The sequence below is a fragment of the Phyllostomus discolor genome, chromosome 13, assembly GCF_004126475.2.
Source record: "Phyllostomus discolor isolate MPI-MPIP mPhyDis1 chromosome 13, mPhyDis1.pri.v3, whole genome shotgun sequence".
Classification (NCBI taxonomy): domain Eukaryota; kingdom Metazoa; phylum Chordata; class Mammalia; order Chiroptera; family Phyllostomidae; genus Phyllostomus; species Phyllostomus discolor.
The window spans coordinates 20,964,691-20,987,398 of NC_040915.2; the positions used below are offsets into that span (position 1 = coordinate 20,964,691).

The 22,708-nt window shown below is 56.7% G+C and overlaps 1 protein-coding gene across 5 annotated transcripts in view; it reads right to left on the bottom strand.

Annotated features, from left to right (window-relative positions):
- Positions 1 to 1,387: 1,387 nt before the first annotated feature.
- CAMK2A (calcium/calmodulin dependent protein kinase II alpha) overlaps positions 1,388 to 22,708 on the bottom strand; it is a 59,300-nt gene continuing 37,979 nt past the window's right edge. Inside the window, exons 14-19 of one of the 5 annotated variants that reach the window (XM_028528049.2) lie at positions 18,982 to 19,014; positions 17,938 to 17,986; positions 11,760 to 11,835; positions 9,105 to 9,199; positions 4,800 to 5,028; positions 1,388 to 4,559 (exon numbers count right to left, since the gene is read on the bottom strand). In XM_028528049.2, coding sequence (XP_028383850.1) covers positions 4,556 to 4,559; positions 4,800 to 5,028; positions 9,105 to 9,199; positions 11,760 to 11,835; positions 17,938 to 17,986; positions 18,982 to 19,014 — 486 coding nt within the window. In that variant the 3' untranslated portion in view covers positions 1,388 to 4,555. Of the gene's footprint in view, positions 4,560 to 4,795; positions 5,029 to 9,104; positions 9,200 to 11,759; positions 11,836 to 17,937; positions 17,987 to 18,981; positions 19,015 to 22,708 lie in introns of those variants that run through there. The other 4 variants (XM_028528051.2, XM_036013676.1, XM_036013675.1 and 1 more) reach the window with 4 other exon arrangements.

Consider the following 22,708-nt stretch of genomic DNA (forward strand, 5'->3'; position numbering starts at 1 on the left):
GCCTCAGTTTGCAGATGCTTGCTCAGTGACTTCAAACTAGGGGCCTGGGGAAGATGGGATGTGGAAGCTCATAGGAAGGCCGAACCCAGGGTGCGCTGGGAGAGAGGAGGAGACTTCCCGAAGAAGACACCAGTGCTGTGTCCTGAGGATAAGGGGTGTTGAGTTGAGCAAAAGAATGAGGAGTAGCCAGCCCTCTCCAGTGGAGTTTGGACTACATGTGGGCAGTGAGGAGGTAAGCCTGTGGGTGTAGACAACTGAGATATGATGCAACAGCTGGAAGGGGCAGTGGGTCCAAGACAGGGGTTCCTGAGAGTCCCAGTCACTGCATGCCGGCTGTCAGAGACAGCAAGTAGCTGGAGCGGGAGACCCTGGGGGAAACGAAGCTGTGCCCTGGAGCCCTGGCCGAGTCCTCTCTGCACGAGTCTCATGGTCTTCATGCTAAGAACAGTGGCTATCGCAACTGGGACGAGAGGTGTGGTGAAAGGCCTCGAACTGTAAAAGGTCATGTTCTATTAGATAATAATAGTGTTTAGGTGGAGCTGGTACTTTTTGAGAGTTCAAGGATTCCTCTCAAGGTCAACTGGGAGCGCCCACAGCCCAGAACACGGTAGCCCCGCGGCGCACAGTTCATCCCATAACCTGCTCCTGTGCTTCCACCTACTGGCAAGTGTCTGCAATGGCATCCCAAGCCTCAAGCCAGTCCTCTGGCCTCGGAGGGAGAGCCAGGGCTCCTGAAGAAAGAGCTGGGCGGCCTGGTGCTAAGGTTTGCAGGTTTGAGGGAAAGACTGCAAATGGAAGCGCCCCAGTCCCTCTGCAATCAGCCTTGGCCTCTGCTCTCACTGTGAAGGCCGTCACGTGTGCGAGGGTCCAAACCGGTCTCCAGGAGCTCTGAGGCCTGGGGGCTGGTCTGTGAGGTCGGGCTGAGGAAAAACAATGGGTGGGGAGGAACTTCTTCTGAAACAACCTCCTCCTTATACAAGGAACGAGGCCTGGAGGAGACTTGCCCCAGATCCCTGAGGGGGACTTTGCTGTTTCCTGATTGTGACAACCGCTTTGCTTTTGTTAAGGGCCCCGTGTGCCTGAGAGCCCTACCCCTGGCTGTAAGACTGGGGAATGTGGTCCAGGCATAATTTCACAGTGATTGGCTCAGCCTTGAGCATGTGACCAAGTTGGTCCAATTGGAATGAAGACCTGGGTTTTTATTTGGCAACTGGGGAGATCTAGAACAGGAAATAAACGACCTCCCAGTGTGGGCTTGAGCCAGACAAGGAGACAGCGTGCACATAAGTTTGTAGCTATTTATTGCACTGAAAACACCAGGAATAAAACAGACGCCCCTCTTTCCCCCCTCCCCCCCAATAGCAGAAAGTTTGAGCAGTGGTCATTCAAGTTCACAGCCACGTATTTTTAAAAACAGAAAAGAAAACAAGAAAGAAAAGAAAGAACCAAAACAAAACCCCAAACAGATAGTAACAAAGAAACCAGCACGGGGAGTCTGCAAACACATCCCCCCAGGGGGTCTTCCCTTGAAGGGAGACAGGAGGCCATGGTCAGGGTTAACGCCACAGCGGGCATGAACCCGGGAGAGTACCTTCCCGTAAACGTGTTTGCATGCTGGGACCTAGGTCTTGTCTTAGGTCTAGATTTTTTGCATCGGCAGGATGTTCTGAAGGAGTACAGAGTTGGCTGTCTGGTGGGGGTGGGTGCTGGGCTGCTCTGCCTGCCGTCTGCCCTGCCTGCTACCTCAGGATCACACTGGTGCCCCATGGCCCACACCTGCTGCTGCCCACCTGAAGGCGCGGCCTCTGCGGCGGGGCCATCTCAGCCTGGGGTAGGGACGTGGCTCCACTTCCCTGGTACTGAGAGAGGGACACAGTGGACAGGAGGTGTGTCCGCAAATGAAAGGCAGGACATTGGTGTCCTCCAGCTCAGTTTTTTCTTGTGGGAAACTGAGGACCAGAGCAGGGGAAGGTCTTGCCCAGGGTTAACACAGCCAGTCTGGTCAGAGCTGGGAATGAAATCCTAATAACCCCCAAACCACAGCTCTTGCCCCACAGTTCACTGCTGAGAAGCAGTTAACAGGCACCAGAGAGGTGAACGAGGGGGCAGGCGGGTGAGGGGAGGGGACTGGCCGGGCTCAGAAGAGAGCAGGAGTCCAGCCAGTGACTAACCCTGTTGGTTCTCACAGATGTGTTGGGCTTCACCTCACCACCCCATTTGATCCCCCCTCAGCCCTGCCACATAGGTTGGGCAGGACTATTTAACCTCTTTAACTGAGGGGGGACACCAAGGCTGAAGAAGGGACCAGACTTGGCCTTGGTAGTTGCAGCATCCCCTGGTGAAGGCCACACCTTTGGCTTGGTGACGGCCGTGGGAGCTGGCAGCTAACAGGGAGGCGGGCGGCTTTGCTGCTGGGATGCTGGGATCACCGGGCTTTACTGGGAAGCCCTCTGGGCCAGGGGCAGGCGAAGTGCCCACCCCTGAGCCTCGGCAGCAGGGTCTCTGCCAAGGCTAGTGGCCAGTGATCGACCAGTTTGGAGACCAGGAGGCTCGGGCAGCCTCTTTCCTGGCCTGTTACCCCTGGCCGGCCTGCCTCACCTGTCCCCAGGGCGACAGCAGTTGAGAGGAGAGCCCAGCAGACAGCCTGCGATCAGGGAAAACTCAGGAGGGTCTGGATCAAACATCCCCATCAGTCCTGTTCCACCCGCCACCTGGGACTCCGCAGAGGGAATCAGTGCCTCCTCTAAAGCCGTGGGGATGTGGCTCTTCCTCCCCTAAAATCCTCCAGAGGGGACAATATCTCATGCTGGCAAAACACGGCCACACAGAGGCCAAAAGCACAGAGAGGCAGCAACATATTTCCGAGTTGGACACCGAGAATACAACCTCTATTTCTTTTTTTTTTTTTTTGTCCAAAACATGTAGATTGGTTTTGCTGAGTGTTTTTTCTTCTTTTCTGGGTTTTTCAACATACTTACTGCATATAAAGTCATGCAAAGAAAACAGTGCAGACAGCAGATCCCAGCAGACGCGCCAAGGCTTCCACATCAGAGTCCATCCGGGGGAAGAGGGCGCTCGAGAACAAGACGAAGAGAAGGAGGGAGGGAGCGATGCGAACCGGCGGCTGCAGGATCGGGCGTGAAGAGCAGACGTTCCAGGGCTCTGCTGGGACCAGCAGACACCGAGGGGGCGGGGCGAACGAGGAAGACGCTTGCTGATGAACCGCCCCCAGAGACGGGTGGGGTGCTGGGGGCGGCACACGGATGGGGCAGGATGACATCCTGGGAAGCGTGGTAGTCAGGACCCCGGATTGGGAGGCAAGCAAAGAGAAGTCCAGGTGTTTCCATCCTGAAGACTCCCCTCGCTCCGCCTGCCCTGATTTACTGGTGCTTCTCAGCACTGACACCTGATTTGGTCCTCCAAGGACCATGGGACCGAAGTTGCAGCGAGGTCCTTCTTGCGGGGGCTGAGTCCCGCTGCCGGGGTCACCATTGGTGACGAAATCCATCTCAGAGATGACATTTAAAAATAAATAAATGAAAGAACTAGAACAGAAAAAAAATCCTTCTGCCCTCTCCCCACCTTCCTTCCCAACCCAACCAACCCTCTTCACACGAATCGAGAGGTCTAATTTTTACATAAATATCCATTAACGCGAAATCCATGTACGAAACACACAGGAGTTTGGCTGTAAAAAGGCATGCGGTCCAAGTAGTGATACCTAAACATTGCTTTCTTTTGCCCCCAAAAAGCAATCAGGTTTTCTCCCTCAAGCGATGAAGCTGGAATTCCCCGGGGCCTGATGGGGGTGGGGGTGGGGGGGCGGAATGGGCAGTTAGTGTTGGAGGTAAACGTCAGAAAAGGAAGAAGGAAGAAAGTGGGGGCACCCTGAGAGGATCGCGCCCCCCACGCCGAGGGAGGGAGAAGTGGCAAGCGGAGCTGTGTGGGGAGGGCAGGACGGGGGAAGAGGTCAGGAGCCAGGCTGAAGCACTGAAGCAGAAGGAGGCTCCTGGCATCCGCTGCTCTGCCGCTCTCCCACGGCGGGAGGGGGGGAGGGGCGGGGGCGGGGAGGAGGGTTCCCCTGCCTTTCCCGGCGGGGGCGGGGCGGGGCGGGGGAGGGGTGCGCGGTGGGGATCCCTGGAAGGAAAGTGATCAGGGATCTCCCAACTCTGCCTCTCCTTCTCCCCAGCCCCTGGGTGAACGCACAGCTGGGCTTTCCGGCCTGTGGCCAAGGCCAGCCAGGTCTGCAACAGCCGGGTAGGGGGGCCTGGGGGCCAGCTCGCAGGGCACCGGGGCCTGAGGAAGCTCTGCCCTGGCTGGGGACAGAGACCGAGCGTGCCAGGCGGGAGGCGGGGAAATGTGGCCATTTGCTCTGAAGACACGGAGGCTTTGGGGGGCGAGGTTTCCTGATGCAGGTATGAAGGAGGCGGTGACGGTGGTGGTAGGGGGCGATGTGGCTGGGGGAATTCCAGCAAGATCCGAGGCGGGAGAAACAGCAGCGACGTTCCAAGGACGAAGAGTAGATCTGTGCGGTACGGCGCCCCAGCCGGGCCCTTCAGCTGGAAGACACGATGTGTGTGGTGGGTACGCGGGTGCGTCTGAGGGCGCCCCGTTTTCCTCGGACAACCACCCGGGCCTTCCTGCCTGAATGGAGTTCAAGCCGCCACCTATGGGACCCGCCCAGCTTGTCCCCGGGACCTGCACGCCGGGTCTCCTCCTGTGGTCCCCCCGCCCCGCCCCACGGACTTCCTTTGGATCGTCCTAACGACTGAAGGATGGCAAGAAGGAGGGGCTCTTACTGGGGCAGGACAGAGGGCGCCCCAGATCTGTGGAAGTGGACGATCTGCCATTTGCCGTCCCGGCGGTGCCAGACACGGGTCTCCTCGGACTGGGCCGTGCGGGGGATGCCGCCGGCGTCCAGGTACTGCGTGATGCGTATGTAGGCGATGCAGGCCGACTCGTCGCCCATCAGGTGGATGTGGGGGTTCAAAATGGTGGTGTGCACGGGCTTGCTGTTCCGGGACCACACTGCAGGCGGGGATGGGAGCAAGCAGAGCAGATGAAACTGGGGGGCTTCCCGCCTGACTTCCTTCACTTCCCCAGCTCCCAGCCACCCTCCCCACGGAGGCCCCTCTGCCTGCCCTGTTCCCAGAGGAGCGGTCTCTGTGACAGGGCTCAGCTGCGGGGAGGGGGGGGGCAGCAAGGCAGGACTTCTAGGTGTTGGGGTCATATCCCAGCTTAGATACAAAGGATCTCAGACACCCCGAAGTTGTCAAGTCCGGGGAAATGGAATTCAGAATCACAGTGCCCCAGACACACAGAGATATAGGACAAAGACGATTATAAAGTCAAATCAGTTTAGACTAGAGTTTCAAGCCCAGATCACTATGGAGGCCAGGCAAGTACATGAATGAGGGTCTGAGCCGGATATAAGATGCTAAATGACAGCTGACAATTTTTGCCTCTGGATCAGGGAGACAGTAGGGAGTGGTGGAGACTGTGGTGAATCGCTTACCACATCCCATCTACAGAGGGCGCTCTGTACACAGCTTCCCTGTTGGCTGCTACATGGGTGACTGGGACCCATGTTGCCCCACTTTCTGACTTTTCAAGAGAACCTAGAAATCTGGATTTTTATGTGGGGATATCTCATTTTTAATTATTGGCCAAATTTAAAACATCATGCAGGCCACGTAAAACATATGTGCAGTCCAAATGTGGCCTGTGGGCTGCTCATTTGCCACCTCTATCCTCGACATGTGGAATTATGGAAACTTGGGCAATATTAAGATTGTAGACTCTCACAGTCTTGGAGTTGTAAGGGTGGCACTAGTGGTCATGGGGTGCGGTCATGGAGCATTTCAGGGTAAGGGGGGGATGCATAGCCCTTACAATCATGATAGAACCAACAAAAACATCTAAAGATTTTTCTCGGTGGGAGATATTAGCCACCCTTATTATTATTATTGTTGTTGTTATTATTATCATCATCATTATTTTTTTACCTATTCTGATTCTAAAAATTTTTCGTGTTTTTTAGCAAGATAGAGAACAAAGACACAGAGAGACGATGACCCAGCGAGGGGCTGGACAGGGGTCACAGGCATCTTGGGTTCCAGAGCAACCCCGTGCTTTTCCTTAGCGTCACCCAAACGTAGGTCCCAAACACACAGACAGCATGTTTGCACCCTTAGAGGTGCCAGTTCCAGAGTTTATAGCATCGCCCTGGCCGGCGTGGCTCACTTGTTTGGAGCATCGTCCCATAAACTGCAAAGTCGTAGACTGCCAGTCAGGGCACATGCCCAGGTTGCGGGTTCACTCCCCGGTGGAGGCACCCACAAGGGGCCCCTGTTAGGGTATACATAAGAAGCAACCAACTGATGTTTCTCTCACACATCCATGTTCCTGTCCCCCCCTTCCCCTCTCTCTAAAATCAGTGGGCATGTCCTCAGGTGCAGATAAAACAAATAAAACATTTAACAAAAACAATCTGTAGTGTTTAAAAAAAAACCCTCTCATCTCCTTTCCCACCCTCTCTGATTCTGATGCCCAGCCAGGTTTGCAAGTCACTTGTTTCCTGAAAAATCTGGAATGCCTCTATTACCTTTCAGGACTGCAGAAGGCGTCCCATAGTATCCATTCCTAACACTATAATCACATTCTACTCAGGCTTTGGATAAAGGACTCAGAGTCACGGAGTCTTAGATGTGTAGACTGACGGACTTTTACAATTCTGGGCTTCCAGAGAGAATGTCCGGCTTCTATGTTGTAGGCTTGGGAATGACTCAGAGGTCAGAGGTCACCCAGGGGCCCTCCTACAAAATCCAAGGAGGCCTCCGTAAGCATCCTTGACAGCACCCAGGGCTAAAGGCACTTAAGATGATCTAGTTCAACGCATTCATTTAGCAGATCTGGAAACTGAGGTCCAAAGAAGCGATCTAACTTGTCTCGAGCTGGGCCAGTTTCTAAAAGAAATGCAGTAGGACCTAAAAGAAGTCAGTCTCCATATGGGACTGAATTAGAACAATCTAGACAACCCCAGAAGGGACAAACAGAGCTCGACATCACTGAGGGCACTAGGCCTTGCTGCTCTTGATAAGGGTGGGGACCCTGAGGGGCATCTGTAAAGAAACAACCACCCTAATGTGCTCTCTTGAATACACTGTAGGCTTTCAACATCCACCATAGGGGATAGCACCGGAGGAAGAAACCAGGTGCACCAGCAGGAGAGGGTAGGCAGGAGGGCGGGGCTTGGCCAGGAGTGGGCGGGGCTTGGCCAAGAGTGGGCGGGTACTCTGGGTCTGGCTCTCACCGCCCTTTGATATGCGCAAGCCTAGAGTTTAGGGGGCTGGTGCTATGACCGCGCAGAGTGCCTAGATGCCAGCCAAGGGCTAGCACAGGCTCCTCTCTGTGTTCTTTTCCCTTTTCCCCTCCCTGAGCCTGGAGAATCAGCTCAGCCTAGTCTCTGCTCCGCTCCACTCTGCGAAGACTGTGGAGTGTGCACCGGGGACCAGCACCCCCAGAGACAGACCAGTGGAGAGACAGCTGTGGTGATCTGCCAGGGGGCTCTAGGGCGACAGGCACCACTTGGGAGGCCCAGCCACCTCTCTTCACGTGACAACTCAGCTCCCACTGCTAACCTTGGAGAGTCAGAGTTTGATCGACCGAGGAGAAATGCAGCTCCCTTCTTCACAGCTGTTTGGGGGCGCTCTTGAGCCCCCGCACTCTACAAGATTCAGTCAGATTGGGTGCGGGCAAGAGTGTCCGGCTGGTGGCTGCAGATGCGGGGATGAGAGCAGCAGCAGGTGGAAGGGACGGGCGCTGGGGCGAGTCAGGACCGGGGTCTGCCACCGACTTCCTGGGTTCTTTTGGACAAGTCACTTCTCGTCTCTGGGCCTCAGTTTCCCCTTCGGTGTGATGAAGAGTTGGACTAGGTTCTACTTTAGTCACTTAAATTTCACCTTTATGTTAACCTACAAGGGCCACCCGTACTTCATTAAAATATTTTCTTAAATCGATGAACGTTATTAATTTATATCAATGTATTTTACAAGAAAACTTTCTGGCACAATCATTAGTGAACGCCCAGTATCACAGAACACAACTTTCATGAGTCCAGCGGAAACGAAATGAAGTTACGGAACCCTAGCTCACACTCCTGCCTGCGCGAGCTCTCAGCCTGAAATGCTGCTCTCTTTGACGAAGAGGGACATTAGAAAGCGTTAAGAGGCATTTGAGACAGACTAGCACCCAACGGAGCCTTTGCCCTTGCTGGAGCCAGACATATGGAAAGAGAGTTTGGAAAGGGACCAGCGTTCTCACTGAGAACCAGTGTGGTTCTGAGCGCTGCCCACGTGCCCTGGAGTCATCTGGGGAAGCCCCAGTGGCCCAGGCCCTCCCTTTGGAAGACCCTGGATATGTCACCTCCCAAGGCCTTCCTCCCAGTCCTCAGCTGCATGACCCTAACTTGCAGACCCTAACTTGCAGGGGCCCCATCTGACCCCTGGCCAAGGCGAGACGCGGTGAGAGAGTGCCCAAGGAGGTCAGGCCCAGGCTCAGCCCCCAGCAGCCCCTGGGTGCAAAGCTGCCGGGTCTCTCCTGCAGAGGAGAGGCCCCGGAAGGACAGACATGCGGACAGACACCTAGACAAACAGGCAGGGCACAGCAGCGTGAGCTCCGGGCATCTCTTCCTGAGACTGCCCACCCAGAGGGGGACACTTGCCCAGCAACCCATGAGCCAGCTTGTGACCAGTCGGGTGTTAAGGTGACTGGATCTTGGGTGTGTGCCCTCGTGGGGAGGCTTTCTTATCTGTAAAATGGGAATAAGGACTTTCTGGGGAGGGTCACAGGCAGGAGAAGGCTGGGAGGGCTGGTCACGCTTCTCCCAGATCCCCATCCTCAGCCACAGGAGGGACAGCTGGCAGTCGGATATGCCAGGGTTAGGAGAGGGAGCCACAGTGGTACCAACCCCTGTCCACACGGGATCTTCCTCTTCGCTGGCTGCTGAGCCGCCCTGGGTGCCCTGCCCGTCACCCTGCTGTGCCATCCGGCAGGACATGGAACAAGAGCAGACAACAGGCCCCCAGACAAAAGGGATTGCTCACGGTTTTCAAAATAGAATCGATGGAAGTCCAGGCCCTCGACCAGGTTCCCCAGGGCCTCGGGTTCGAAGGCTGTCATCCCGGGGTCACACATCTTCCTGGCGGGAGGAAGTCAGAGGAAAGAGGGGCTGGGGTAGCCTCTCAGCGCCACCCTCCCATCCCAGGCCTGGACCCAAGGAGGGTGAGCCTGTGAAGCTGGAGTGATTGCACCCACCTTACAAGATCAATGAGGTAGATGGATGGGAAAAGGGCTGGCGAACTGTGCAGTGTGGGGCATCCCTGCCTAGCTGGTGCCATTTGGAACTGGGAAGCCTGGGTTCAGGTCCTGGCTCTGCCATTTTCCCAGCAGGTGGCTTAACCCCTCGAAGCTTTCATTCATTCTGCATGGACGGCGTTCAGATTCTGCCCTGCACGATTCAGCCTGGATGCTACACTCCAAATCGCATCCCACCCTTCCTCTGCCCAGGGCAGCAGATCCGCAAGGGGGATTTCCTAATTTGTCTTCCTGGGAAGCAGATGTTTTCCTTCATATTAAAGTGACTTTTGCTCACCAAGAAGGGCTGTCCTTGGACAGGGTGCGTTTTGCTACTTTAAGCAAAGATGCCCTACTGTTAGCAGCAGCCCTCACTGTGAGCCTCTTTCCTCTTCTGTAAGACGAGGAAAAGAGTGGTCTGCAAGGCAATGCCCGGGAGGAGGGGGATGGGGCATGGGCGGGGAAGCCCTCAGCCAAGGGTGTGCAGAGCAGGGCTCCCTTCCAGGTCTCAGTCTCTGGGCAGACCCTGACAGCTGTGTGGCGGAGGGAAAAACTCTCTCCCTGTCCCCAGGTCTCCACGGCACAACATGGACTCCTGTGACAATGACAGTGAAACCAGGGACAGAAAGTACCCCAGGAAAACCGAAGATCCCAATCTGGGGGTGGCGGTAGAATTGGGGATGATTGGAGGAGGGTGTCAGGCTCAATAGTTTCTGAGCTGGACTCCACGGCCAGTGCAGGGTGCTCTGTCCCAGTGCTGCCCTGACTGTCCTGTCCCTGTGACCCAGGCAACTTGCTTTTCCACTCAGGACCTCGAGTTCTCCAGGTAGATTAGCCCGGGGTTGGGAGGCTGGGCACAGACCACAGGGGATGCTCAGGATCCTTTCAGCAGCAGAGTCCTCCAAGGCTGGGGACTGAGCTCAAGCCTCCAGGAGCCTGAGCACCCCCAACGGGGAAGCCCCTCTCCAGGAGGTCCCAGGGCATCCCCCCTCTGAAGGAGACCACGTGCTCCAACTGCACTGTGCATGTAGGGCAGCCAAGGCTCAGATACGAAAGGGCTTAACCAAGGTTACACAGGGCCAGACCCAGGACACCTCGGGCCCCAGAGGTCACAGTAAGGGGTCAGAACCTACAGTGAACTACAGAAGCCAGAGGCAGTGACATCACAGAGGTGGGAGCGGGCCCCAGAAATGCCACTGGGAGGCTTAGGGCCCATGGGACCCACCTCTTTCCCTCCGTCCCTGGCTGTGCCCTACCAGAGCCACTCTCTGGTTCTCCCACAACTGACTGAACTCTCTAGGGCCAGCACAAAACCCATTCAACAGTGCATTCCCACGCTCTGAAGCAGCACCCAGTGCACACACGCCCTGGCCACCCTTGTGCACACAATGCAAACGTGCATGCCAGGATAGGTGCATGCGCACACAGGTACAGGCAGCCTCAGTCTCACACCTGCACATTCCCAGGTCCCGTTCCTCCAAAGTCCACCAGTAAACTGCTGGGGCTTTGCCACCCGTTGCTGTGGAAACCCTCCTACAGTGGCCTGCCAAGCCTTTGGGAGACACACTTCAGCTCCTGGGCATAATGAAAACCAGGAATAGGCTGCCCAAGGAGCAAACCCCAGCTAGGTTGTTCCCACCTCATCTGAACCCAACAGGTAGGGGTCACTCTGCCTTAACCAGCAGCTTTTGACCACTGAAAAGCATATGCGGGGTCTCCAGACCCAGGCCTTGTCAGCCCTGGCCAAGAGACTGAGGCTTCAGCCAGGGATCCTGCTGTCCCTAGAGCAAACGGAGGGCAGACTCAGGCTCTGCTTCTGGGCCAGACCAGGAAGGGCTTGTGAGTGACCACCAGGGGGCGCTCCAGCCCAACCTTTGCACCCAGCTGCCCCTGCAAAGGCTGGCCCAGGTGTGTAGGGAACATCTTACACCACCTGTTTCATTGTGCTATTTTTGTGCACACTGCCTTACTCCCCGGAGGATTTAAGGTTCCATTTTGAGGTTCTTTTGTTCACCCTTGCTCACTGGAGGTGCACACCCTGTGGACTCCTGCCCACCCCTGCCCAGGTGGGCTCAGAGGTCTGAGGAGGTCCAGGTTGAAGACCCAGGCCCATGCGGCAAGACTAAGGAAGGGCCTGCCTTCCTCCGCTCCTCCCCAGCTCATCTCCTGGGGGACTCAATATGAGGGGCAGCAGGAGCAGGACCAAGATATGCAGAAGTGTCGTGAACAGGAAGCTTAAAAGCATAAAGTCTGAATGCCAAACGGAAAGACAAGTTCATTCTGATTCACAGCGCATGCAGAGTGAACAACTGGGGATCAGAGACGAGGACCCCCGAGGTCAGCTGCCAGCCCCTGAGACAACAATCCAGGTGGGAGGACATGCAGGATGGTCTCAGCCAACTCACGTGTAGGACTCAAAATCTCCATTGCTTATGGCTTCGATCAGCTGCTCTGTCACTTTTATAATTTCCTGTTTCCGCACTGCAAGGCAGGAGGGGACACAGAAATAGTAGCAATCGTGACAGTAATAAAGCACCAACTACCATTTCCTGAGTCCTCCTCATGTGCCTGAGGGCCCCGTACACACTGCCTCATTTGTCCTCAGGGTAGCTGGGACAGGTAGGTGGCATCGCTCCCATTCCACGGAAGCAGCCGAGGCCTAGACTGGTGAGAAAGGTGTGGAGGTCCCCTCAACTACAAGGACAGATCCAGTGTCTTAGCTGGCAGCCTCTGCCCCCACCAAGCAGCCATGGTGGGCATTCCGACCTAGACCTGTTTTTGATTCCAAAATACGCTTCCCTGTCGCCTCACTTTACCCCCTGAATCAAACAAGGCAAGTGTGGCGGTCGCCACTAGCAGTCACAAACCGGGGGCTTTCCCGTGGCCCAGACCAGGTTGCTAAGGCAGGTCTCAGGGTTTACTCGTTCCTTAGGTCTCGGGGAGTCTTTTGCTCCATTGGGGTGCCTGTAGGAGTCAGGCACTGAGCTTTCCAGAACTTTCTAGGCATAATGAATCCCAGTTGCTGAGACCTGGCCTCCCCCGCCATCCCTGAAACAACATGAACAGCTGCTGTCTTTCTGGTAGAGGGACAGACTTCACTTTTCTCAGTAGGTGTGTCGCGTTCTGAGCCCCAGTGGCCCCATCTGTAAAATGGGGACACCATCACCTCTCCTTCATTCAGTGCCACAAGTACCGTGGAAAGAACCCAGGCTTCGGTGCCAAACAGGCTTTGTCTAAATTCCAGCCCAAACCCTTACAAGATGGGCAACTGGGGGCTGTCCCATGAGATGACAGTGTCCCCACCCGGGGTGGGTGTGAAGGTGGGGGGACAGGACGTGCACGAAGCACTCAGACCAAAGCCTGGCACACAGTAGGTACACGGTGCAAGTGCCATTTGCTACACCTCCCTCACAGCTGCCACAGCTGCTTCTTGTGCACACCCTGGCAGCCGGGCAGGGTCAGTGTCCCCTGACCTGAGGAGGCTGAGCCTCAGTAGCGAAGGAATTTGAAGTCAGGTGTCCTGGCTCCCGGAAGGACAGTCCTACTAGAGTGGACACGTTGCCCATTTCTCGGTCTGGGAATGTGGGACAGAGATCTTGCCTGGCTGAGGCCCTGTCCCTGACCTTTTCCTCACCCCTGCCCAGGACACCCCACCCCATCTCACACTGGGGAGCTCCCTCAGACCCAGAGGACACAGTGTCACAGAACAGCCAGGCTGGGAGAACCCCTGGAGACCAGGGACTCAGCCTCCTTACCAAACTGCTGGGGACATACAGGCCTGGCAGGGGGTTGGGACTTGTCCAAGGACACAGAACACCTAAGGTGCAGAGTCGGCTCCCAGCCAAGGACCTTCACCTCAGGCTCCAGGGCCCCGCCACTTTCCCCGTCACTTCGGGCCTGTATGCTGTCTATTCCCCAGCTCCAATACGGGCTTCGTGGAGGCTAGGCCATGGCTGCCCTTGGCCCCCAGACCCCGGGAGCCTGGCACGGGCCTGCCCTGAGTGCGCCAGGCATTGTGCTGTGTGCCCAGCCTGCAGAATCTTATGACTCACAGCACACCTTCGTGTAGTTATCACTTCCACCTCGGAGACAAGTGAACTGGAGGTGAGAGTAGTCAAATGGTCTGCATCGGGGCACCCACCGCCCAGCATCTGCAGCTCCAAAGCCCATCACACACCCCCACCCCCACGCACACCACCGCCCCTCAGGCAGGGGCCATGCCCAGCATAGCGCTTGGCACGTGGTGGGTGCAGCAGACATGGCAGTTGGCATCTTCCATGTCTGGTACCACCGTGAATGATGAACTATTTCTCTCTTGGCTCCGCTGTGAATCATCGGGGCTGGCAAGGGGTCCCTCTTAGACTCTGAGCTCTGCCAGGCCACTCTGGGGCCTTGACTGGGGCTGGAGCGGAGGCAGCAGGAATAAATGAGTGAGTGAGTGGCACCAAGCCAGGGTCAGAGGCTGCCGTCTTTGCCCTGTTGCCTGAAATTTCCTAAGTCACCTGGTGGCCTCTATCCCTGGGAACCCAAGAGCCCGGCCTCCTGGCCAACTCTGCCCTGCTCCATGGAAGCTGGAGGCTGAGGATGGGAGAAAACCCACCTCCGCCAGGAGACACCTCATTCCAGCCTCTCCCACATGGAGTCAAGGCGAGGACCCAGAGGGAGCCCGTGGCTCAGCACAGGCATGGAACCGATGCCACCACCCCTGCCTCTCTGTTTGGAACTCATTCCACAAGCCTGTGCTTGATGCCCTGCCCCCTCTGGGCTGCTCTCCCTGCCATCTCAGACAGGCTAGCAAAGCGGTCAAGGGCATGGATTCTATAGCCAGACTTCCTGAGTGACCTGGGCAAGGGATGTCCCCATGCCTCAGTTTCCCCATATGTATAATGGAGCTACTAACAGTACTTACCTCATGGGGTGGTTCTGAGGACTACGCAAGTTAAGAATGTATCGGAAGAAATAGCTGGTACATATGTGGTCCTCGCTACGAACCGGCTACTGTTCCAAGCCCTTTTTATCAATGTCTTTATGTGATTAATGATGCTTTAACGATGCTTTATGTAAAGCACTTAGAGCAGCATCTGGTGCTCCACAAGCGAGGGCTCTGAGCATTGTCACGTTCAAGTCTTTGAATGGGAAGGTCCTCCAGAGGACAGACTGTCACCGCAGCCAGGATCCTTCCCAGCAGCCCCACACTCGGCGGTTTGGTCTAGGTCGACATTTGGGGGCTCACGGCCTCCCGGGCGGGCAGCTCCTGCCATTGGCGCCTGCCCCCTCCTTTGCTCAGGTTGAAATCTGTCCCCCTGAAAGTCCCTAGTTACTGTCCTTGCCCCTTTCTGCCTTCTGGGGCCCTGCGCTGAGTGCCTGCCCCCTGCACCCTGGACTTAGGCCCTTCCCCTGCAGCAGTCTTCTCAGGGCTGAAAGCCTCCAGGATGTGGTTTGCAGGGTCTGACTCCAGCTGGCCATCTACTCTCCCAGGTCTTTGGGCGATCGCTGAGTGTAAGCACACAATTCCGGGGTGGCGTGGATGTGACAGAATACCAGGCCTGGGGTAGTACTCCATATCCCCTCCACATTCCGGACACTATACCTCTATTAATGCAACCTGAGGCAGTGCCTAACTGGGCTGTGCCTCCAGCCACTCCAGACACCAAGTATGCCAGCAGTCAAAGCCTAATAGGCAGGAATCTTCCTAGTTTCATTCTCTGGGACAAAAGATCTGGGGATCTAGCACTCCGTAAAGCAGGAGAAATTCACTGTGGTTCTGGGCCCTGCCCACACCCTCAGCAATCCCACTGCTGTGTGAGGGGTTCGTCCAGCAGCTGCGCAGACTAACCTGTGGCGTTTCTATCTGCCAGGCATTCATCTGACAGTGCCGGAGTGCCCCCCCAGCAGATGGGAAAGCCGGGGTCCCAGAGAGGTTAAGGCTCTCTCTCCAGGCCACACAGCATGCCAAGGCTGAGATGAGACCGGCATTTCTGGCCGACAATTCCCAGAACGTCTCTGCCGAGATGCTGAGGTCCCTCTTTGGGCAGCAGAGGAAATCAACTTTCCCCGGCGCTGACCAGGAGGAGGCAGGGGAGTGGGGAGAAGGTCGGCCGGGCCCAGCGGAACTCGGGGCGGGGGTGAGAGGCCTGGAGATGAAGCCCGAGGGGCTCTGAAATATTAATGCCCCTTTCTTTGCGCAGGGGAAAATGTCCCCTGGAGGACGACATCTCTCATTAACTTTAATGTGAGCTCAGAATCCACCGCACCAGCTGCTATTCTCACTTAGGAAGGAGGCTTAGCAAGTTAACACCAGAACAGGGCTCTCTGGAAACTTCTCCGAGGCCCCGGGAAGGCACAGGACTCCTCTGCCCGGCCGAACGTGGGGAAAGCTCTGGGATGAGCCAGTGCCGCTCCTCTCAGACACAGCCTTGGGGAAACTGAGGCAGGAAGCGGGGCCCAGTTTGGCGTTAAGGACCTTGTATGCCCTTCCTCGTCCATGAGCCTCAGATTCCCTCTGGGAAAAGGGGCTCGGGCGAGCTCAACAATGTACAGGACCGCAGACTTCCCATCCTGCTCTCTCTGAAGCAGAGGGTCGCCTGGGGAAGGTGGGTCCTCCAGGGTGAAACCCCGAGGGCCGTCACCCCGGGCGGGAAATGCCTTTGGCAGCTTACACTTTGCATTCGTAGCACAGACAAATTTCGCCTTCTCTTCTAAATAGTTTCCTGTCTGTTTAATCGAGAAATATTTGCCTTGAAATACTCTTTCAGTAAAATTGATGTTCCAAAAATGTCCTGTGGCTTCCTGTCAACCACAAGCTCTGGTTTACAAAAAAATTAAGATTTATTAAACAATTATCATGTGCCAAACCCTGTGTAAGCACTTTATATGCAGCCTCTCATTCCGTCTTCTCAGCAGTCCTCTGAGGTTGCAACTGTTATCATCACCTCTATACTGTTAAGGAAACTGAGGCTCAGAGAGGTTGAGTAAGTTGTCCAAGGTCAACCAGCAAATGGACCCCAGTGAAGAAGCACAGAACTAGCTTGCCTCTATGGTCTCTGTCTGCTCTGAGACCAGGATTATGGGGCCACAGCGTGTCTCCTCAAACTCTCAGTTTTACCATCGATACAGCGAGCCTCAAATACGGGGACGGCCTTAGAAACACTGTCTCATCCTGACACTAAGCTACAGAACTGGAATGCACAGGGGTGGGGCCAGAATGTGGTTAGAAAATCATTCTGGGAGGGACTTAGAACACTGACGTGGTCCTAACAAGGAATTCCATTTTTTTCCCTGTTGCTCTCCCTTGCCCCCCCACCCCCACCCACTGGAATTCTTCTTCAAGATAATACATTTCTTAAAGGTTGTCACTAATGCCTTCATAGGAAACCGGCCTGCTCTGGTGCCAGGCTATGGCGTCAGTCACCATCCCCCTCCCCCAGCTGGGACTGACTGGAGAGGGGCATGCACAGGGCGGGGCTGACCTTCCAGGGTATCCTGGCAGAGTCCGGAGGTAGTCATGGCATTTACTGGATCAAAACAGCCCAATAACCCGGAATTGCAACTGTGCAAAAATATTTATTACGAAACAAAATGCTCTTTCCCCATCATTATATTCTTTTAGGGGCAAACTATCTGCACGACTAAAGATATCTAAACATCTCTGACCCAGGCCCCAGACTCCCTGGCCTCCCTGTCCTAGCGGGATGCGGAGGGCTGGGTGCAGACAGGACGCAGACTGTCCCCACCTCGTCCGAGGGCTTGGTGTCCCTTGACCGGAAGACAGTGCTCCGCCCTCCCTTCCCCACGCTGCACGCACCTCGGCCTCCAGGGTGGTGGTTGTGAGCCGGGCCCTGCAGCCACGCTGCCTGGGCTCAAGTTCTGACTCCCCCTACAAGCTACGGGACCTGGGGACAATCGACTCGGCTCCTCTGTTTCCCAGGCTGTGGCACGGGCTTCGTTCCAGCACCCGCCCCACAGGGGTGTTACGAAGTTCAGGTCAGGGTGAAGTGCTGCCCATCTAGCCCACAGCAAGCACCCCGAGGAGGCTGCCATTGTGCCCACTGCTGTCCTGACTACTCCCTCTCTGGCTCTCCAATCGCACAAGGCTTGCTTCCCCGTCCACCGGAGGGCTTTTGAGGACGGCCAGTCCCCGGCCACAGTCGCTCCCGCGTTCTGGGTTGCTCCTGGCAGCGTGACCCGTACCTCCCATGCACCTGAACTTTCTGCATCTTGGTTTTCTCTTCCCTTACGATGATTACATCATGTTTTTAAAAATCAACACGTTTAAAAATGTGAAAAACGTGTACTTCCAAAGGAAAATATATACCACTAGGATACATTTATGATGTGAACATGTTAAATTAATTTCTTCTGACACATATTGAAGGAAATACATAACCCCTGCAATAAGAAACAGCCAGCTAGGCACCACCAGCGGGCTGAGCACGCCGCGTAGGGAAACGGTGTGCTCAGTCTGGAAGGAACCAAAGCGAGGTTCCGTCCAGAGGAGCAGGACGCAGGCTTGGCCATGGGGCTGCCGGTGAAGGGGCCCGAGGAGGCCTGGGGGCCCAGGTGCAGAAGGCGAGGCCCCCCTACCTTTGGTGTCTTCGTCCTCAATGGTGGTGTTGGTGCTCTCTGAGGATTCCTGCCGGAGAGAACAGGGAGTGGTGAGGCCAGCCTGGCCAGCAGGACGGGCGCGGCCAGTGGGGGCTGCCCCGGCTGCCTGATGCTGTGGCCCGGCCTCTGTAAGCCTCACGGGCTCTGACATCCAGATGGTCCCCTGAAAACCCTGGCAGACCTCCGAGCCTAAGGAGGGGAAGGGCCCAGCTAAGCAGGCGGCTGCTGGCGGGGGCGTGGATGGAGGGATGGATGCAAGGAGATCCCTGGCCTTTCTGGAAGGGCTGGGAAGGGTTCCTAGGCTCTCTCTGCTTGAGGGAGCCGAGAAGAGATGTCGAAGAGCAGAGAGGCACATGGTGGCCCCAGAATGGGGAAGGGGTACACACGTTGGCAGAAAAGGAAGAGAGAGAGAGGGGGCAGAGGGGGGCCCAGTGCAAGAGAACTGGGCTTTTCGGGGGAGAAAAACCACACGAGCAAGGGAGACAGCGATGCAACCAGAAGAAGAGGGGTGTGGGCCACCACGCCACCATGGGAATGCCTAGACCCAGGCAGGCGCTGGCGGCTCCTCTGCCACCGGCGGGCCCTGTGGGGCCTTGCCCAAGAAGGGCCTCTCCAGCACCCACTGCTTTGGCCAAACCAAGCCCCCCCCCCTCGCTGCACCTGGCACAGACCGAGCCCTGAGATGAGTTCTAGAGCAGAGGGTGGGAGAAGCAAGAAGCCAAGGGCTGGGTGTGGGATGGGGGTCAGATCGGCCTCCGTCCCCAGTGGAGCTCTCCGGCCTACTGTCAGGCTGCTTGCCGGCCTGGGCCATGGAGGTGGAGGTGTCAACAGAAACACGCCAACAACACACACACACAACATACACACACAACGCACAGAGTGTCACACGAGGCACACGTACCAAGCACGCCCTGAGCACCCTCTCCCCGCCCCAGGATCCCCGTGCAGCCTGCAGGAGGGAGGCAGGAGCGAGGGGTCGAGGCCCAGCATTTACCGGCATTTGGGAAGACGGCAGACACTCACCATTAACTGAACGCTGGAACTGGACTTTCTTTTCTGGAAAAACAAGGAGAAGAAATGGGACAGGAAAAGACACAGCGTGAAAACGGCAGGGAGCAGAGGAACGGACGACAGGGGAGGTGTGGAAGGAGGATGGGCCTCGGGGTCATCCTCCTCGGCCCCTTGCCAGTCCAGCACGGGGACGAGGAGTCAGAGCCTCCGGCGTTGGCTGACTGGGCAGGGCCAGTCCACTCTCCCAGCCTGAAGTTCTGGGGCCTCGTGCACGGCTGCCTGGGTCTCACAGTCCAATCACCGAGGTCCAGGTCAAGCCTCCCTCGGACCAGGGCTCCCTCTGCTCCAGGCTCTGGTGGGGAAGTCAGCCCTGGGTCTCGGACCCGGGTGCCCAAGGCCTCCAGAACCCAAAGTCACTGGAGGACAAAGGGGCACTTGGGTGTTGGGATGAGGACCGATCTCTCCTCCTAGATTCCCCGTGCGTCTCTGCTAAAAGGATCCCGAGCGTCATAGTCACTTGGGAAACTTGTCAAAAATACACAGAACCAGGCCCCTTCGAGGAGTTTGGTAACTCGGTCTGGGGTGGAACCTGGGGATCTCCGTTTTGAACGATCTCTCCAGGATATTCCGGGGCAGGGCCGGGTGTGGGGACTGATCCTCCAAGTGGCCCTGGCAACTCTGCTTGTGGTCGCAGCTTCCCCGGGACCGGCCTAGCCAGCTCCTTTATGCTGAGAGAGACACCAAGGCACAGCCAGACCGCAGCAGAGCCCAGAATTTCGGCCCTCGGGCCCTGCCGTGCAGCCTATGCTGACTTTCGGCACGTTTGTAGCTTTCCCCGTGTTACTGGCTGCAGAACCGAGGGGAGGAGAGAGAGGAAAATTTGGAGTGTCTTCTCCTCCTTTCAGCTCTAAGCCAGGAGTCTCAGAGACTCATGCTCATAGAACTCGCAGGTCGGGATGACACTTGGATTGCGCGGATGAGAAACCGGGGCCCAGCGATGGGTGGTGATCTGCCACAAGTCTCTCAGCCGGCTCCCTTCAGAGGGGAGGCGGGGCCCCTGAGAGCCCTCTCTCCTCTGTCCAGGCCTCAGGCCCCGCCCCAGCCTAAGCACTCGTCAATGGCTTGTCCTTCCCAGATGCATTCACATCTGTAGTGAGGAGGCTGCTCTGCTCACTGCCCTGTGGGGGAGACTGGAGATGCCCTTGGGGTAGGCCTGCCAGGGAGAGGCACTGAATATTCTCTGAGGGTCCTCAGGTCTAATGCTGGGCTTTCTGACTCCGAGATCACCAGGCATTTCCTGTGTAAATGCTCACAGGCTGTGCACCTGCACCAGCTGGGCTGGACAGTGTGACTGCCAAAGCCAGCAGCCTACAGTGAGCCTCTCCTCTCCTCTCCTCTCCTCTCCTCTCCTCTCCTCTCCTCTCCTCTCCTCTCCTCTCCTCTCCTCTCCTGTCCTCCCCTCTCCTCCCAGAGTCAGCCTTGCTCCTGGAGGGAGCCAAGCCAGGCACAGAGTTTGTGGGAGGGGACAGGCCCTCTCACCTCAGCTGTCAGCAGAAACCTGAGGAGTGGCCCGGGGATGCCAGGAGGTTCCAGGCAGGACACAGGAGGCAACACAGAGCAGAGACTGCGTCAGATTCGGACGTACAGTGACAGGATGGGACATGGGGGAGAGAAGTCACAACGGCACGGATGGGACACCAACAGGGGCAGTGAGTGGGGCTGAGGGGTGGGAGCGGTCGGCCCCTCCTCACGGCAGCGGAGGTCCTGGGGTGCTGGAGAAGGGACACTGCTCCTTGGTAATGGAAACACTCAGTTCCCCTGAGTCACAAGGGCTGACGATACCAATCGTAACCCCGCCCCTGACCAGCAAGTTGGAGTTTAATTTTCAGAGGCTTTCACCACAAGGAGAGTCACTTCTCTCAGAACTGACCACGTGGAGAAAAGCCCGGCTCGGAGGTCGGCAAGGGTGGCAGGAAGGAAGCACGGTCAAGATCGGCCTCGAAAAGCCATTGTAAGTCCATGACGTGCGGCGCTGTGGCGCGACCCCACTCCAACGGGCCGGTTCCCTCCGGCATTGGGACCGATCACCGTGTCTTCAGTGAAGCCCTGGGTGACACCGGCCGTGTGTCTCGAGGGCGACATTGCAGGAAGAACCTGTGTTCCCCCACTTGGGCCGACTGTGTGCCGGCTAAAGAAGCACAGGGTGACTCTGCCAGGCCCCGCCGACAGCTGCCATGCTCCCCTAGCACAGATGACAGAAGTGATGACTCAGGCCCCCAAGGGAGGGAGTGGTGGGGCCCAGACTCAAACCCTTGGCTTCTTGACTGGAGGCCCAGTTCCACTCACAGAGAAAATAGGACCGGCCCCCCAAGTGACAAATTGCAGGCAGGGTGCCCCCGAGTCCTGGGCAAGGCCCCTGGGTGACTCTGGTCTGCCAGGCGGACTTCCTCCTTCTCCGCCCCAAGGAAGGGAAGGAGGGTGCCAAGACCGTCTGGCCAGCAACAGCCTCTGAGCTCCTGTTCGTCCACACTCAGGCCGCCCAAGAAGTCACTCAGGGCCTGTCTGGGCTGCAGGAAGCAGGGCACTTTCTTCAGCCGTGCCCGCGGGGAAGCGCTGCAGTGACTAGCCAGAGCCCCAGCACGCCACGCCCTTGCCCCCCGGCCAGTGTCCGCCTCCTGGCCTTGCTGGAAGAAGAGCCAGACCAGAGAGAGCTTTGTTCCGAGACCCCGCCTGAGGGAGGTCCTGACCTCACACTAGGAGCTCTGAGTGAGCCTTTGCCACGGCCACACCCACGAGCCAAACAGACCAGGACAGCCCTCCCTCTGCCCTTTCCTCCTCCACGGCCCAGCTCCTGTAGCCTCTGCCCCGTATCTCCCAAACACCATCTTCCTCAGGGAACTGGCACCCCTGCTGGAGCCGGAGAGAGCCTGGGCCGCTCCAAACCGGACCACCTTTATGTCACACCATCCCCTCATCACCCTCTCAAACAGGGGACTTGACTCATGGGTAACCCAAAGCAGCAGGCCGGCCAAAACTCTGTCCTGAATTCCATTACAGCATTGGGGATGCATGTATGCGTGTTAACTTTAGAAACTGAGTCGGCTTTACGTCTGTGGACTACCAAATACGTTCCCGAGCAAACTTTGTTTCCAAGACAAATGTTAACCCGAAGTCTGGTATGTAGAACAGAGAAGATAGTGACGCTGAGCACACGTCCCGCGCCCTGCACCGTGCTGGGCCCTCGGAACAGCTGCCATTCTCCCCTTGCTCAGGTGACCTTGGCTCTTGCTCACAGACAGCCCTGCGAGGCGGAAACCCCTTTTACCCCCACTGCATGGACGAGGAGACGCTGGCTCAGGGGACCCGAGTGACCAGCTGAGGTCTGGGCTGCCAAACCCGCCCAGGCCCTCCTAACCATGGTGCTGGCTCTTACTTGGAGCTGCTCTTGTGGGAGTGGGCGTGGGAAGTCCAGAACTTTCTCTGCTTGCCCCCCACTTCTAACCCCACCCCACCCCATCTGCTGCTGGAGGCACCTCCCCAGAACTGTTGGGCTCCAAGGAATTCAGTTTGAAAACCACCAACCTTGGCTGATCATCAAATAATTATGAATTATTCCCCGAGCACCCAAGATGAGAAGGGGGAGTGATTAGATAGGGTTTTGTTGCTTTTTGTTTGTTTGCTTGTGTGTTTTTAAAGGTAAAACCCTGGAAATCACGGAGTTCACACCCCTCCCACCCCA